The following is a 13948-nucleotide window of genomic DNA, read 5'->3' on the forward strand; positions in this document are numbered from 1 at the left end:
CTGCCGCTCCTCAGATTGGTGGAGCCTGTCAAAATAAAACTGCTTACCTCACGCCATGAGACCTCGGTCCAGACCGGTCAAGGTGGACGACTGTTGAAGGTTGCTTTGTACAATTGCTCACAGGTCCACGGCGTAGTGTTGACCCATGAGTTATGGATCTAACCTAGATCCAACCTAAAATGACGCGATCAGGGGCTAATCAAGCTTCCCCGGTACTTCGGGTGAGAAAAGAGAGAATGGCGGTCTGGGGGCGATCACATCAACGAAGAGTCAAAAATAACTTTCGCGACTGATGTGATCGCTAGCGGAGATCGCGCCATCACGTGGGGCCATTGCCTACACTATCCAGAGCGCTAGCCTAATTAGGACTAGCGTATATCAGATTTCATTATGCAATTTCTCACCGCTCGCGAATGTCGCCTCCCGTTCTTGCGTGATCGTCGACATTTCTCCCTCATCGGACTGATATATATACTCACGGCTAAAGCCGAGCATTCTGATTGTGCAATTTTGCTTCGAGACTTTTTGCTCAAACATATATTTGAGAACTTCCCCCTACTCGAACTTGACGTCACCTCTACATCCCTGCAGACCCATACTTCACGGCAGTATCTTCCAGGGTACTCGTCACGCACCAATCCCCCCAGGCACTGGACCTCCATGACTGCGGGACCTCGAGGGATCTGAACAATTCACTCCTGACCATCCTGCTATATTCCCTGCCTCTTCTCTAGACATATCCGACAAGTCAAACCCCCTTCGAGACAAAGCCGCATGAACCAATCGCCCACGTGATCCTTATCTCTTTCGCAGAGTTAAGACGGGTCCATCAGTCGACAATACCACAGCTTATCTCCTATCCACCAGTGAATCCTTGCACGATGTCAAGGCCACAATACCATGTGGACTCTGCTTCGAAGGTGGATGATGTTGCGATTATGGCCGACGCCAACCGCACCCCGCTTCGCGACAACGAGGCATCCGAGTCTTTGGCAGAACTGGCCAAGCTGAATGTTGCCCCATTTCTCAACAAACACAACCCTCGCCAATACGCTCCGCTTCGATCGGAAGATGGCACCCCAGTACCGCGACCAGCCAACGCTGGCTACTGTTATCGTCACCAACCGGATTCCAAATGCAGACGCCAGGCCGATGAGCACTCGATGCGCCAGTTGCAGCAGGTATGTACCAGAAGCTGCCCTTGATATTACATTCGTGCTGACTGACTCTACAGGAATTAAATGCCCTTCCCCAAGATGATCAGCAGGGTATAGCTCACGTCTGGTCTATGTTTTCTGCCGCGCCAGCAAAACAGCGCAAACTGATGCTGCAAGGAATTCTGGCTCAGTGCTGCTTCCCACAACTCTCCTTCATCTCCGCCAGTGTCCGCGAACTCATTCGAATCGATTTTCTCTCCGCCCTTCCTCCCGAGCTTTCTTTTAAAATTCTCCGATACCTCGACACAGCTTCTTTATGTCGCGCTGCCCAAGTCTCTCACCGCTGGAAGATGTTGGCGGACGATGATGTTGTGTGGCATCGGATGTGTGAACAGCATATTCGTCGCAAATGTAACAAGTGTGGATGGGGGCTGCCCCTCTTGGATCGGAAGCGTCTGCGGGAATCGAAGCGTGAAATTGAACTGCGAGCATCTAACTGGGGCAACCAGGCGTCCACGGATGTCGTTCAGGGTGCTCCCAATGGAACTTGTTCTGTGGTCGAGCTGCCCAACCCTGGCAGTAAACGCAAGATTGACACGGAAGATCATGATCACAGTTGCGCTATGATCAAACGCCACTGTATTTCCCCAGCTTACCGCCCGGAGCCTGACGATGACTACTACAAGACCCGGTATCGTCCCTGGAAGGATGTCTATCGGGATCGATTTGTGGTCGGCATGAATTGGAAACACCGACGTTGTTCAGTGAAGGTCTTCCGAGGTCACACGGACAGTGTTATGTGTCTCCAATTCGAAGATCACATCTTGATGACTGGATCCTACGATGCTACCATCAAGATCTGGGATATGGAGACCGGCGAGGAGTTACGCACTCTGCGCGGCCACAGCGCGGGGATTCGCTGCCTCCAGTTTGACGACACCAAATTGATCACTGGCAGCCTGGACCGCAGTATTAGAGTGTGGAACTGGCGGACCGGAGAGTGCATTTCCAAATACAATGGCCACTCCGGAGCCGTCATCGCTCTTCACTTCGATTCTACTCTTTTGGCCTCCGCTTCGGTGGATCACACTGTCAAGATCTGGAATTTCAAGGATAAATCGACTTTCGTCCTACCCCACCCAGAAGGCGTCAATGGAGTCAAGATTGACACTGCCTCGCGCACCGTTCTGACTGCCTGTGACGATGGTGCGGCTCGCCTGTGGGACCTCGACACCAAGACCTGCATTCGAGTCTTCCATAACCACATTGGCGCAGTCCAACAGGTCATTCCTTTGCCACGTGAGATTGAACTCGAAAACCATCTTCCCGACTGCGAGAATGATCATGTTAGCACCTCCTCCCAAAATGGCGATACGCCAGTCAATATTCTTTCTCCAATCCTGGAGCACAAATCTTTGTCCTCGCAACCTTCCTCATTCGGAGCATCCTTCGATCAGGACAAAGATCGCCTTGAACCTCCCCGTTACATCATTACCAGTGGTGTTGACGCTACAATCCGGCTGTGGGAAACAAATACTGGCAGATGTCTTCGAACGTTTTTCGGGCACTTGGAAGGTATTTGGGCACTTTCCGCAGATACTCTACGCATTGCCTCTGGCGGATTGGACCGCATGGTCAAAATCTGGGACCCTCGAATTCCCACTTGCCAGGACACCTTCGAAGGCCACTCGGCATCAGTCAACTGCATCGGACTTAGTGACAGTCGCTTCATCACCGGTGGCGACGATTACCAAGTACGCATGTACGACTTCCGGGCCTAATTCTTCTTGCCTTATCTGGTTCCACCAGCCTCAATTCTCTGCCCTCCGTCATCCAGGCGCAGTCAGTTTCCTTTTTTGTTTTTCACAATACAGCGCCTCTCATGGATGGATGGATACCCAGGTGCGCTTAACCAGCGACACCTTTATTGTACAAACTACGCGCCACGTATCCGTGTCATTTTTTGGCTGATAGCATGGATGGTTGCATTGCCGGCGTGCAACGGATTTGCTTTTACTTCTTTTCTTTACATACCAACTTAGTCATGATCCACGTTGACAATATATTTTACTATTGGGCATTTCTTTTCCTCTTCATTCGTAAATTCTGAAACACCATAAGGCAGGGTGCCAACTACCAATTTTGATTGGTGGCGCCAGTCATAGCTCGAGAGGCAAGAGTAACATGCTAGTTCCATCGGCGCCGGGAAACCCCAGAAATTCACAGCTGTGGAACCTTGTGAGGTAGGTACGCCTTGAGTCTAATTCGCATCGCATCCATAAAATGCGGGTAGTGGAGCCGAGATCCCAACTGCCGAGACCTTATCCAACTCTTAATTCGATGTCCGGATATGGTGATTTATGAATGTTTAAAATACTGTACACCGTATTAGGCGCTATAAGGACGGATGTGTGCACAATGATTAAACCTTCATATGAAACCTTAGTCTTTAAAGATAAGTTCCACAGCCAGGGGCGCCAACCGCTCACCATATTCCATCGTAGGACAAACCCGGGACCTCGGGAATACAAACATCCATGAATGCGTGTCATAATTTCCAGTCAAAAACCTTGACATTATCTGATCTCCGGATTTTGAATATGACTGGAACGCGGGCAAAAGGTCCGGAGATCCCTGCCCGCGACGTGCCTAGCTACTCATTTTCGGAAATATATACTTCTCTCCATCTGTGAAGGACGCTACCTAGGTATAGGTACAGGTGATAGTGTTATGTTTATTATTGGAAGCCCGCTACGCAGATTTATGGCGACTGCCGTGTGCCTACGAAATTACAATTTCCGAAATCCGGGATAAAATTAGTCAATATATACTTTCCCTCCGCCGCCTGTCCGGATGGAAGGACTAAGCTCATTTTAGCGACTTTCTATCCTCCGCAGTATAGTATAGACTAGACTAGTACTAATATAAGTATTCTTATCAACAATGCAGGAATAGTAGGAAAGTAACAAATTTTGAGTACAGGGGCATAAAGATCCTCTCTCGCCCGCTGCTTCCTTTCTCCTTCCCTTCCTTCCCATCATTCTCTTCTTACTTTTCGCTTCTCAAAAACCTCACTACAACCTGAGATCTCTTTTGAATGATAGCCGATATGAGTATCTCCTCACTTAAGCTTGCTTTGCCCGAACGGGCCTACTTCATAGGGCGACGACAGCCCAAGGTCACTGAAGATCCGGAGATCGGGGCTTTGAAAGCTCAGTCTTCTAACTCGAGTCTGACGATGAGACGGAACACCCATGGTGGCGTACCTATAAGCTCTTTGTATGCCTTGGTTGTGTCTTGGTGGCCATCGCCTTGTTGATGTGGTTCTACTTGATGTTGCACGGGATACTTCCAGATATTCCTAATGCTGCAACGCGGAACTACTTGGCTGATGCTGCCGCCAGAGAATCTTTCGAGAGTTTCAAAGACTTTTCCTAGAGTTGGTCTGGGACATGATCGCGATTGAGGTTGGGCCTTCGAGCCAGTGACTTATGTGCTTTAGATTGAGTTCTATGTTGATACTATTTGATTTCTTCCATTTCCCGTGATACCATAATTCGTTTTTGTTGCAGACTTCATGGTCTTTTTTGTCCTGTTCTGAGGCATTCATGAGGCCAAAGTGCCATCAATCAACATCATTAGTTGACATTTCATCTTGCTTGTAAAATCATAGGCTTACTATCTTCATTATCGTAATATTCCTCCCTCTATGCTACAACCACATGACTCTTGCTTCACATCATCGCCAACTCTCTTTGACACCCCCCTTCAGATATTGCCATGGAATACACCAGTGAACAGCTCCAGGAAGCCAAAGCTTTGTTTCCTCCCAAGTCCAAGTCTGATGCTCCCTCTGCTGAGCTCATCAGGCAAGCCCAAGGACCTCGCTACAAATTACGCCCCCGCGACGCGAAGAAAAGCGTGGAGAGACACCCTGCCTGGATTGACAACGACAAATCGGATACGAACTACACCCCACCAAAAGACACTCCTAGATCTTCACCCAAGCCCAATCACTGAATGCGACTTCCAATGAACGCGTACGAAGCTCTTGGAAACGGTAAGCGGAGGTTACAATTGAACGACTTAGATGTTTTGTACTGACATAGTCTAGTCAGCCATATTCGTCACCTGCTTCTGACTGGGAGGCCTTTCGAAGACTTAAGAATATATGACTTACAATGGAAGGGTCAAAGGATGTGCAGGACAAGGTTGTTCTCCAATAATGATGACAAGGTTAAGGAAGTCACAAGGTTTTGTCAAGTCAGCGCCTGCATGTGTTGTGAGCAGCATTTCAGTGAATGCACCCATGTGGTTATAGATGGACGCGTGTGACTTCTACTTTTCTGATTCTTGATGACCAAGTGAATGTTATCTCCAACTTGGACCAAGCCTTAGGGTTTTGGACTGTTATGGCAAGGTTGTCATTCACACGATATATTCACTGCTCTCGCTGAAATGTAAGAAGACGTTAGATTCCACTCGATTTTTTTTTCTCCCTTTCTTCATATTACTTTCGATTTCTCAATCCTACTCTGCTTTAATTTGTTCAATCTCAATCTTTCAATAATCTTGTTACTTCTGTTGCTGTAAGATGTCTCGGCCCGAAAAAAAAAACTGACTCGGAGCTAATTTTCTGCCAGTCTATCGCAACCTTCGAATTTTCCAGTTCGTTTTTTCGTCCCCACTCTGGACAAGAAGAAGGATCTGGGGTTCGAACCCTTGTGTATATCGTTCATACCTCTGTTTCTTTCCTTTTTCCTTGTGTCCATTGCCTCGAGCTGCCGCAACCTGCGCAGCTCTCCGCCACGACGTCTTCCACAAAGCGTCGCAAAGTTTCCCCGGAGCCTCTCAGTAGCCCAGGAGAGGCACGACGTCACGGCCGATCCCAGCCGTCTACATCTAACCCGCCACGACAGAGTTCTCGCTCAAACTCCCGGAGCCAAAGCTCATCCTTGTCACCCCGTCGTTACGTCCCTGCTCATCTTCAAACCCACACTCGCAGTCCCCGGTCCCAGTCTGGTGGCCGTTCGCCTACCCCCGCGACCGCCACCGCCGACCTTACCCTCTCCTCCGACCACTCCGATATGCAATCCGAGCCCCGTGACGCCATCACCCCAAATGGCGATGGCCGCGAGCCCTCTCCCGGCGAGAAGCGCCCTGCCTCGGAGATTGAAGACTCCGACCTCGAAGGCGGCGTGAGCACAGTCGGCAAGGGCGCCTCGAACCCGATCGATGACCAGGTGGCGCAGGTATCTGAGCTGATCGCGAAGCCGCTGAAGGACGGTCAAAAGGGCTATGTGATCTCCTACTCTTGGTTGCAAAAGGTCTTTGCTCGGAGTTCCACCCATGCCGACAAGGCGAGCAAGGAAGCCCTGGACAGCGAGCTGGGGCCGCTCGACAACACCGACATCGTCCTCGATATCGGCCCCAAGGACGACTTGAAGGATGAAGAAGGAGAGGTATATGTTCCGATGCGACCGGGTTTACAATTCGGTGAAGATTACGAAATTGCCCCGCAGGAGGCCTGGGATCTTATCATGAAGTGGTACGGCATCGCTGATGCATCGCCCGTCATCACTCGGTTTGCTCATGAAACAAATCCCGATGGCCCATCAAACGTCATTTATGAACTCAATCCGCCCATCCTTACCATCTTCAAAGTGTCCAACCCGGCTGCGGGCATGACCCCCAAGGTCTTGAAGGAGAAGAATCTCCCCCCAGCCAAAGTGCTGACAGGCCGCCAGACAAACTTCATGAAATGGTTGAAGCAGGCGAAGCAGCTGGCCGGGATTGACATGGCGACCAAAGTCCGTGTGTGGAAAATTGCTGGTGGTATCCCCAGCGCCAATGCATCGACTGCCAACACCCCGGCGCCCTCTCGCACTGCGTCGCCCGCACCGCCCGCAGGTCTCATTACTCCCACACACAAGAACCTCATCGTCGACCTGAACACTTTCCTCTCTCTACCCGACTCGAAACGGGAGTTATTGGAACTCAAGGATCAAACCAACAATCCCAACTACAACGGCCGTAGCATGACAGTAACCGTCGCTGGCCTGGGCACGACCGAAACTGTTGTACTTGAGGAGGGGGTTGGCAAGGATGAATGGGTATCAGAAGTCTCTGCAAAGACTCTGAAGCGCCTCGGAATCCCCACTGACCAGCCGAAGAGAGAAGTGGCCTCGCCTGCTGTTTTGTCTATCAAAAGTCCCGCGCCCAGTGGCCGATCCACTCCAGTTCAAGACTTGCCCCATGGCAAAAAGCCCAAAGGTCACCAGTTGGGTCGCACTGGTCTCAGCAATTTGGGCAACACCTGCTACCTGAATGCTGCCACACAATGTATGCGCGCAGTGGAAGAACTGAGCATCTACTTCCTGAAAAGCGGGCATCTGTCTGAATTGAATACCACCAATCCCCTGGGATACAATGGCGACCTTGCTAGAGCATATGCACACCTGATCACTCAGATGTACCGTGAACCTGCCTCCAGCAATTTTTCACCTACCCGCTTTCGCAACCAGGTCGGTCGCAATAACCCGATGATGGCTGGATGGGAACAGCACGACAGCCAAGAGTTTCTTATGTTTGCTTTGGATGGGCTTTCTGAGGATCTTAATAGAGTCCTGAAGAAGCCTTACATCGAGAAGCCGGATTCCACGGATGAGATGGTTCACAACCGCAAGGCGTTAGAGGAATTCGCGAAAGAGTCTTGGAATATCTACAAGGCTCGGAATGACTCTGTGATCACGGATTTGTTTGCAGGCATGTACAAATCTACTCTGGTTTGCCCCGAATGTGATAAAGTTAGCATCATGTTCGACCCATTCAGCAGTTTCACGCTACCTATACCCGATCAGCGAAACATCATTTGCCGCGATGTCATCTTCCTGCCTGTCGACTCTGCTCCAGTGCGGTTCACTGTTGAAGTTGATAACGCTGGTACTGTTAAGAATTTCAATGACGCGGTCGCCAAAAAAACAGAGATCCCGTCTGAAAGATTGATCGGTGCTGAACTGAACAATGGCGGTTTCTGGCAGGTTTTCAACAAAGAGCTCCTGTCCTATCATGACCTTCGCCTGAAGGCCGATGATGCAGTGACTTTCATGGAGTTGGACACTCCTGCTTCGGAAGATCGTATCCTCGTGCCCGTGTTCCACCGCAAGAACCAGCCAATCAAGGGCAACAAGAACCGTCTCCGGCATGAGCAGTTTGGATGCCCCACTATCCTTTCATTCTCCAGAGATGAAGCTCGAGACTTGGCCACAATTTACCGTAAAATCATGCGCCATGTATCCACTATGACCACCCGCGATATCCTGAACGAGCAAAGCCCAACCCGCCAGCTGCCGCAACCGTCTGAGGATGAACAGGGCGCTGAGGATTCGGATACTGTGGTGATGAACGAAGATGACGCCGAGTCTGTGGATTCGAAGATCAAAACATCGTCCGTTGAGGGAGACGACAGCATTGTGGATGTGTCGATGCAGGATGCCTCGCCGGCATCCAGTGCCTCCACCGAGAACACAGAATTCACTGACGAAACCCCTGTTCACTCTCTCGCCTCTTCCCTTTCGGAGCGCCTTCTGGGTCTTTTCGATGTCAAGTATATGACGACCGATGAGCCCATCCCTCGGGGCCGTTCGATGGACTCTTACAAAGATTACCCATTGATCACTTCCCGTGTCACATCCGAATCTTCAGAGCAGAATTCCGAGAGTAGCTTCAATGGCTTTGATGACGACAACAGCGACAATCGCAGCGTGTCCGACAAATCCGAAAACTCGGCCACTGGGCTGCAGGACGAGCCGCTTATCCGTTCGGGTGAGGCTATCATCCTCGACTGGACAGATTCAGCTCGTCACGCTCTGTTTGGCGGTGCCAGCAACAAGCGGAACTCCAAGCAGGGAAAACCCACATTCAACGAACCCAAGTTCATTCACGATCCCCAAATTACCCAACGCCGCGCCAGGCGTGAGGCCAAACGCCAGGAGGGAATTCAGCTGGAGGAGTGTCTGAAAGAGTTCAGCAAGGAGGAGGTTCTCTCTCAGAATGATGCCTGGTACTGTCCTCGCTGCAAGGAGCACCGACAAGCCAGCAAGAAGTTCGAGCTGTGGTATGCTCCTGACATTCTTGTTATCCATCTTAAGCGCTTTATGCAGCTCGGGTCTGCCAACCGGACTTCTCGATCGAAGCTCAGCACCTTGGTCCATTTCCCTCTTGAGAACTTGGACTTGTCGAAGCATGTGACTGGGCCCACTGATGGAAAGACATTTGAGTATGATCTTTTCGCCGTTGACTGCCATTCTGGCACCATGTCCGGTGGACACTACTTCGCTTATGCCAAGAACTGGGTCACTGGTGACTGGGTTTCTTTTAATGGTTTGTTTATGCCCACACCCTTTCATCTCATGTACTAATTGAGGTAATTTAGATTCTTCTGCTACTGTCATATCCGATCCTAATGACACTGTCGTCTGCCCCGCAGCTTACCTGTTGTTCTACCGTCGCAAGTCTGCCGGTCCCTTGGGTGGCCCTGAGCTTCAGAGAATGGTGAACGAGTACCGCAATGGTACCGCGAAGCCCGCTGTTGAGGTCGAGATGCAGGAACCACCACAGCAGGAGTCTGAGCCGGAATCAGCCGAGGAAACTGAGGCCAATCCAATGGGTAACATCTCCAGCCAGCCTTCCTGGTCATTTAACCGACCCGACGACTCTGCGGATGCTGACCAAGAAGATCTGTTCGGAGACAATGACAGCAATGTCGCCGTCGAGGATGGCGACTCCGAGCCCGAAGATCGTCTGCAGGAACTCGACAATGAAGGTTCCACCTTTGAAGATGTCCCCACCCTCCTTGATGATGGCTCTGACGACGAGCTGCCTGTTGTTGAGCTCCGTGTTGGGGAGGACGAGAAGTAAAATGTTTCGTTACCCTTATCGAATCCACCGATTCGTATCTGATATCATGTCCCAAAGTTTCAATGTCTCATGTCCCTTATGCACACATCACACCGTCCCCGACTCATTTATGTATGTTGTGTCATTTATCGGGTGAATCGGCGTTTATCACGGAAATACAAAAAAGGAGTGAATCGAGGCTGCAGAAGAAGAAGAAGCAGCGGAAAGAAGGAAAGAAGCAGGAACGGAAGGTGCGCCTGGTTTCTCGGACTTTACGACTTAGAATCGTGTTCCGTAATACAAATCCTTCACACTGTCCACTCCAAACATAGAAGTATCTCTCTCTTCGTATCTATTTACTTTGCACCATGTCCCAGGAATTCGGTTCCTCGAGGCTCCCCCATTTAAACCGGCCATTCAAATCTGATGATGATGCCCACTCCGAGGGCTCAGTCGCCATCACATTCGACGACATGTCATTCACAAATGAGAACCCTCTTTCCGCGCATCCTCGTCGCCAGAACACAGGCATTTGTATCGCAGATGCTACGTCCGTCTTGCGTCCCTCGTATACAGAGGATCTCGAGTCTGTAGCCATCACTTCTGATGACATGTCCATCGTGAATGAAAATCCGCTTACATCCCGCGCTCGTCGACAGAACAAATCCGTCCCTATAGCACAAGCTGCTACGATCCTACGTCCTTCTCGAGCTGAAGAGCTGGATGAGTCGGTGGCTGTTACATCTGACGAGGAAATGCCGATGACGGGACACCCACATTCGCTGTCCAATCGGCTTCGAAGACATGATGAGCATCACCCTGTTGCTCCAGCTGTGGATCTACTGCCTGATCCTCCGAGAGGGCGAAGGCTGTTACGTGGACGTGCTCGGCGGGTGCCGCCACAAGCTCCAGTACCAGGCCCTGCCTCACTTCCAGGCCCTTCCTCGATTCCAGATCCAGTCTTGCGTCCAGGTCCGGCTGCTATTGAAGAGTCTCCCATCGACTATGGATATGGTTATGGTGGGCACGAGCCAGGCAACTTCTTCCTGACGGAAGATGTAGATGAATCAGAGCCGGGTGCTGGACCATCGACGCCTAGGCGCCAACGGTTCATGTATTTCAACACGTTTGCCAAGCAGGGGGACATGGATATCGTGACTCGGCAGAATGCGATGTTGACGAGATGGGAGCAGACCCTAGAGCTGTTTCCCGGCGTGGCTCCCGATAGAAATTCTGGTTCTGATGACCATGGTGAAGATCAGTCGAACGAGCCGACAGATGAGGGTGCAAACGAGGATTGAGATCCATGCATGAGGTATATGTATATTGTATTTTTATTGGCTCATGTTGGTGTATAATTTTAGCTGTCGTTCTTCTGTAGTCTTCTTGTTGTCTTGTCGTCTTCCTTTCGTTTTCTAGTGTTATGGTACATGGGGTTTAGACTATACATTTTCAGGCGTTGAACTGGTGCGTGGCTTTATATCAATATCCCCAGTCATGATTTCCCCTTGCTCTGTCCTTGGAGGAAGATTTATCAAAAAATAGAATCATGATGCATCTTATCTATATGTACTACTTAAAATTACCTTCTGGCCTTCGACTTGAACTATCCATAATATTAACGTTGTCCCTTGATCAAGTCAGCCGCTCTCTCTGCAACAGCGTACACCGTCGCCTGGATATTTCCACTCGTCTCAAGAGGGAAGACACTGGCATCCACAACTCTCAAATTCCTTGTGCCGTACACCTTCAGATTGGAATCAACAACACCCCCAATCTCCTTGGGCAACATGGCACAAGAACCTGCAGGATGGAAACAAGTAAACAGACGCTCCTTGACAATCTCCTTAACATGCTCCAGGTCACTCAAATCTCTTGCATTTTCCGGTTGGCGGATACCAGGCTTAAGGAGAGCGGCAAAAGGTCTAGTCGTACTGATTTGTTCCACAAACTGCATCTGCCGAGCCATGAGCTCGATATCAAGTGGGTGCGAAAGAAGGTTCGGGTCATAGATGGGCTTATCATCAGCGCTTGCAGAAGAAATATGAACCGATCCACGCGAGAACGGGTGATTATGCAGCATCATGATGGAGACATAGTTCTCAGGCAACTTTTTCTCCAGGACTTCAGAGAGCGTAGTCTTGCCCGGGTTCATGTGGAGTTGCGCGGGAAGGAAGAGGAAATGCGATGATGCATCTTGGGTATCAAGAATAATATTGCGGAGGTGAGAATACTGTGCGCGCAGGTTGGCAGGGATATCGTCTTGGTCAAGGTATTTTGAGAGGAGCTTCTCGACTTCTTCTTTCGGGACGACACCCTTGCCATCCACGAAAGGAAGATAGGCCATGCTAATTGGCATACCAGCTAGAGGGCCTGTATGTGTCTGCTCGTAGAGCTTGATTAATGACTCAACCACGGCAGGATCACGCATGATATCTCCCGAGATCTGACCATCGGCGATCTCGAAGTTAATGCTCGTGATACCGTGGTCTTGGAGGTTCTCTCCCACGGCAGGATTATCGATCACGACGGGGATATCGTGCTTGCGAAGGAGCTCCGCGTTACCGATTCCAGAGAGCTCGAGAATCTGAGGAGTATTCAGACTGCCTCCACAGACGATGACTTCCTTCTTTGCCTGGACTTCGAATTTACCTTTCCAAGTCTCGACCTGCACGCCCTTCGCGACCACCTCCCCTTCCTCTTCGGCAAGGATGACTTTCTGCACCATGATCTCCGCCATCAGGCGCAAATTCGGCCGTGCGGCCACCTCGGGGGAATAGTATGCTGCCGCGTATCCTCGCTTTCCCTTCTCAGCATCCACTGTCAGAGGGGACGTAAAAGCGCCCAGTTTCCGGCCCTCGATGGGGTCGGCATCCGTTTGCCAGCCCAGCTCGGCAAATGTCTCGTCCCATGCCTTGTTGAACGGCCCAAACACGTCTGGTAGAGAGACAGGGACCGGACCGGTCGATCCTTGTTTTGCTACATCCATATACCGAGCTGTACCGAGGAGCTCTGCCGTGGCCTCGCTCGGGGGAGAGTAAGTGTGGAATTTCCGAAGGTAGGGAGCCATGCTTTTTGCATCCCAGCCGGGGTTTCCCAATGCCTCCCATGCCTGGAAGTTGGATGCGGTGGGGTACATGACCACCGAGAAGTTCAAGGCGGAAGAGCCGCCAACGACGCGGCCACGGGGCTGTCCGATTTGTCGGTTGTTCGCATGGATCTTTCCTTGTCAGCATTGATACGAGGGGTACGGGGGCCATGGACCGTACCTGCGGGACACTCATGTAGTCCCAGTCATAATCCGGGTTTCCATATAGTGTGGACAAAAGACCGGGTGTGTCAATGAACGGATCTCCGATATGATTGGGGCCGGCCTCAATGAGGAGGACCTTGACTTCCGCATCTTCACTCAACCGGTTGGCCAGGACCAGACCACCAATTCCTGCACCAATAATGATATAGTCGTATTCTTCGTCCATTGTGATTTAGGGGCGAGATTCAGGGGAAGGGAAAGAAGACACCGCCAGATTCGGGATGAGGGGCACGGCTCGAGAGCGAGAAGCCCGGATGCTCCCCGAAGCCGTTTCGGAGATTCGAGTCCGTTCAACTCTTAAATTGGACTAGTTCCTCCATAAGTGGATAGTCAGTGTTGGTCACTAGGGCAAGCTGACGGCTCGGTGTCAATTAGCCTATCCTCCGCACCAATGGAGACCGAGCAGTTCAGCCCCCAGATCCACCGGGTGAATCCTTCGGCCCGCAGTCTAACGGCCCGCCAACCAACCAAGCCTATTGTCTCCTGCCGATCTTTAGGTCTCTATGGTCAGCGTATGCCCCTGGCAAATTTTAGCTTCGGCACGATTAAAAGATTTTCGTCAGCCGAACTGACAGCTGAA

General features: G+C 50.9%; 5 protein-coding genes across 5 annotated transcripts; 4 read left to right on the plus strand and 1 right to left on the minus strand.

Annotated features, from left to right (window-relative positions):
* Positions 1-881: 881 nt before the first annotated feature.
* N7484_009108 (F-box/WD repeat-containing protein) lies at positions 882-2938 on the plus strand (the record flags this gene model as incomplete). Its single annotated transcript, XM_057119495.1, has 2 exons — positions 882-1181; positions 1235-2938. The coding sequence occupies 2 exons, from the start codon at positions 882-884 to the stop codon at positions 2936-2938; spliced, it is 2004 nt and encodes a 667-aa protein (XP_056969050.1).
* Positions 2939-4937: 1999 nt separating this feature from the next.
* N7484_009109 (putative C6 finger domain protein) lies at positions 4938-5177 on the plus strand (the record flags this gene model as incomplete). The annotated part of the gene is made up of 1 exon (XM_057119496.1): positions 4938-5177. One exon carries the CDS (start codon positions 4938-4940, stop codon positions 5175-5177), a length of 240 nt encoding a protein of 79 aa, XP_056969051.1.
* Positions 5178-5338: 161 nt separating this feature from the next.
* N7484_009110 (putative ubiquitin-specific protease UBP12) lies at positions 5339-10076 on the plus strand (the record flags this gene model as incomplete). The annotated part of the gene is made up of 3 exons (XM_057119497.1): positions 5339-5368; positions 5801-9539; positions 9592-10076. The coding sequence occupies 3 exons, from the start codon at positions 5339-5341 to the stop codon at positions 10074-10076; spliced, it is 4254 nt and encodes a 1417-aa protein (XP_056969052.1).
* A 347-nt stretch (positions 10077-10423) lies between these two features.
* On the plus strand, positions 10424-11356 carry N7484_009111 (uncharacterized protein; the record flags this gene model as incomplete). Its single annotated transcript, XM_057119498.1, has 1 exon — positions 10424-11356. The coding sequence occupies one exon, from the start codon at positions 10424-10426 to the stop codon at positions 11354-11356; it is 933 nt and encodes a 310-aa protein (XP_056969053.1).
* Positions 11357-11673: 317 nt separating this feature from the next.
* Positions 11674-13534, minus strand: N7484_009112 (GMC family oxidoreductase; the record flags this gene model as incomplete). Its single annotated transcript, XM_057119499.1, has 2 exons — positions 11674-13275; positions 13325-13534. The coding sequence occupies 2 exons, from the start codon at positions 13532-13534 to the stop codon at positions 11674-11676; spliced, it is 1812 nt and encodes a 603-aa protein (XP_056969054.1).
* Between the last annotated feature and the right edge of the window lie 414 nt (positions 13535-13948).

This window comes from Penicillium longicatenatum (assembly GCF_028827895.1).
Source record: "Penicillium longicatenatum strain IBT 33135 chromosome Unknown contig_6_segment0_segment0, whole genome shotgun sequence".
Lineage (NCBI taxonomy): Eukaryota > Fungi > Ascomycota > Eurotiomycetes > Eurotiales > Aspergillaceae > Penicillium > Penicillium longicatenatum.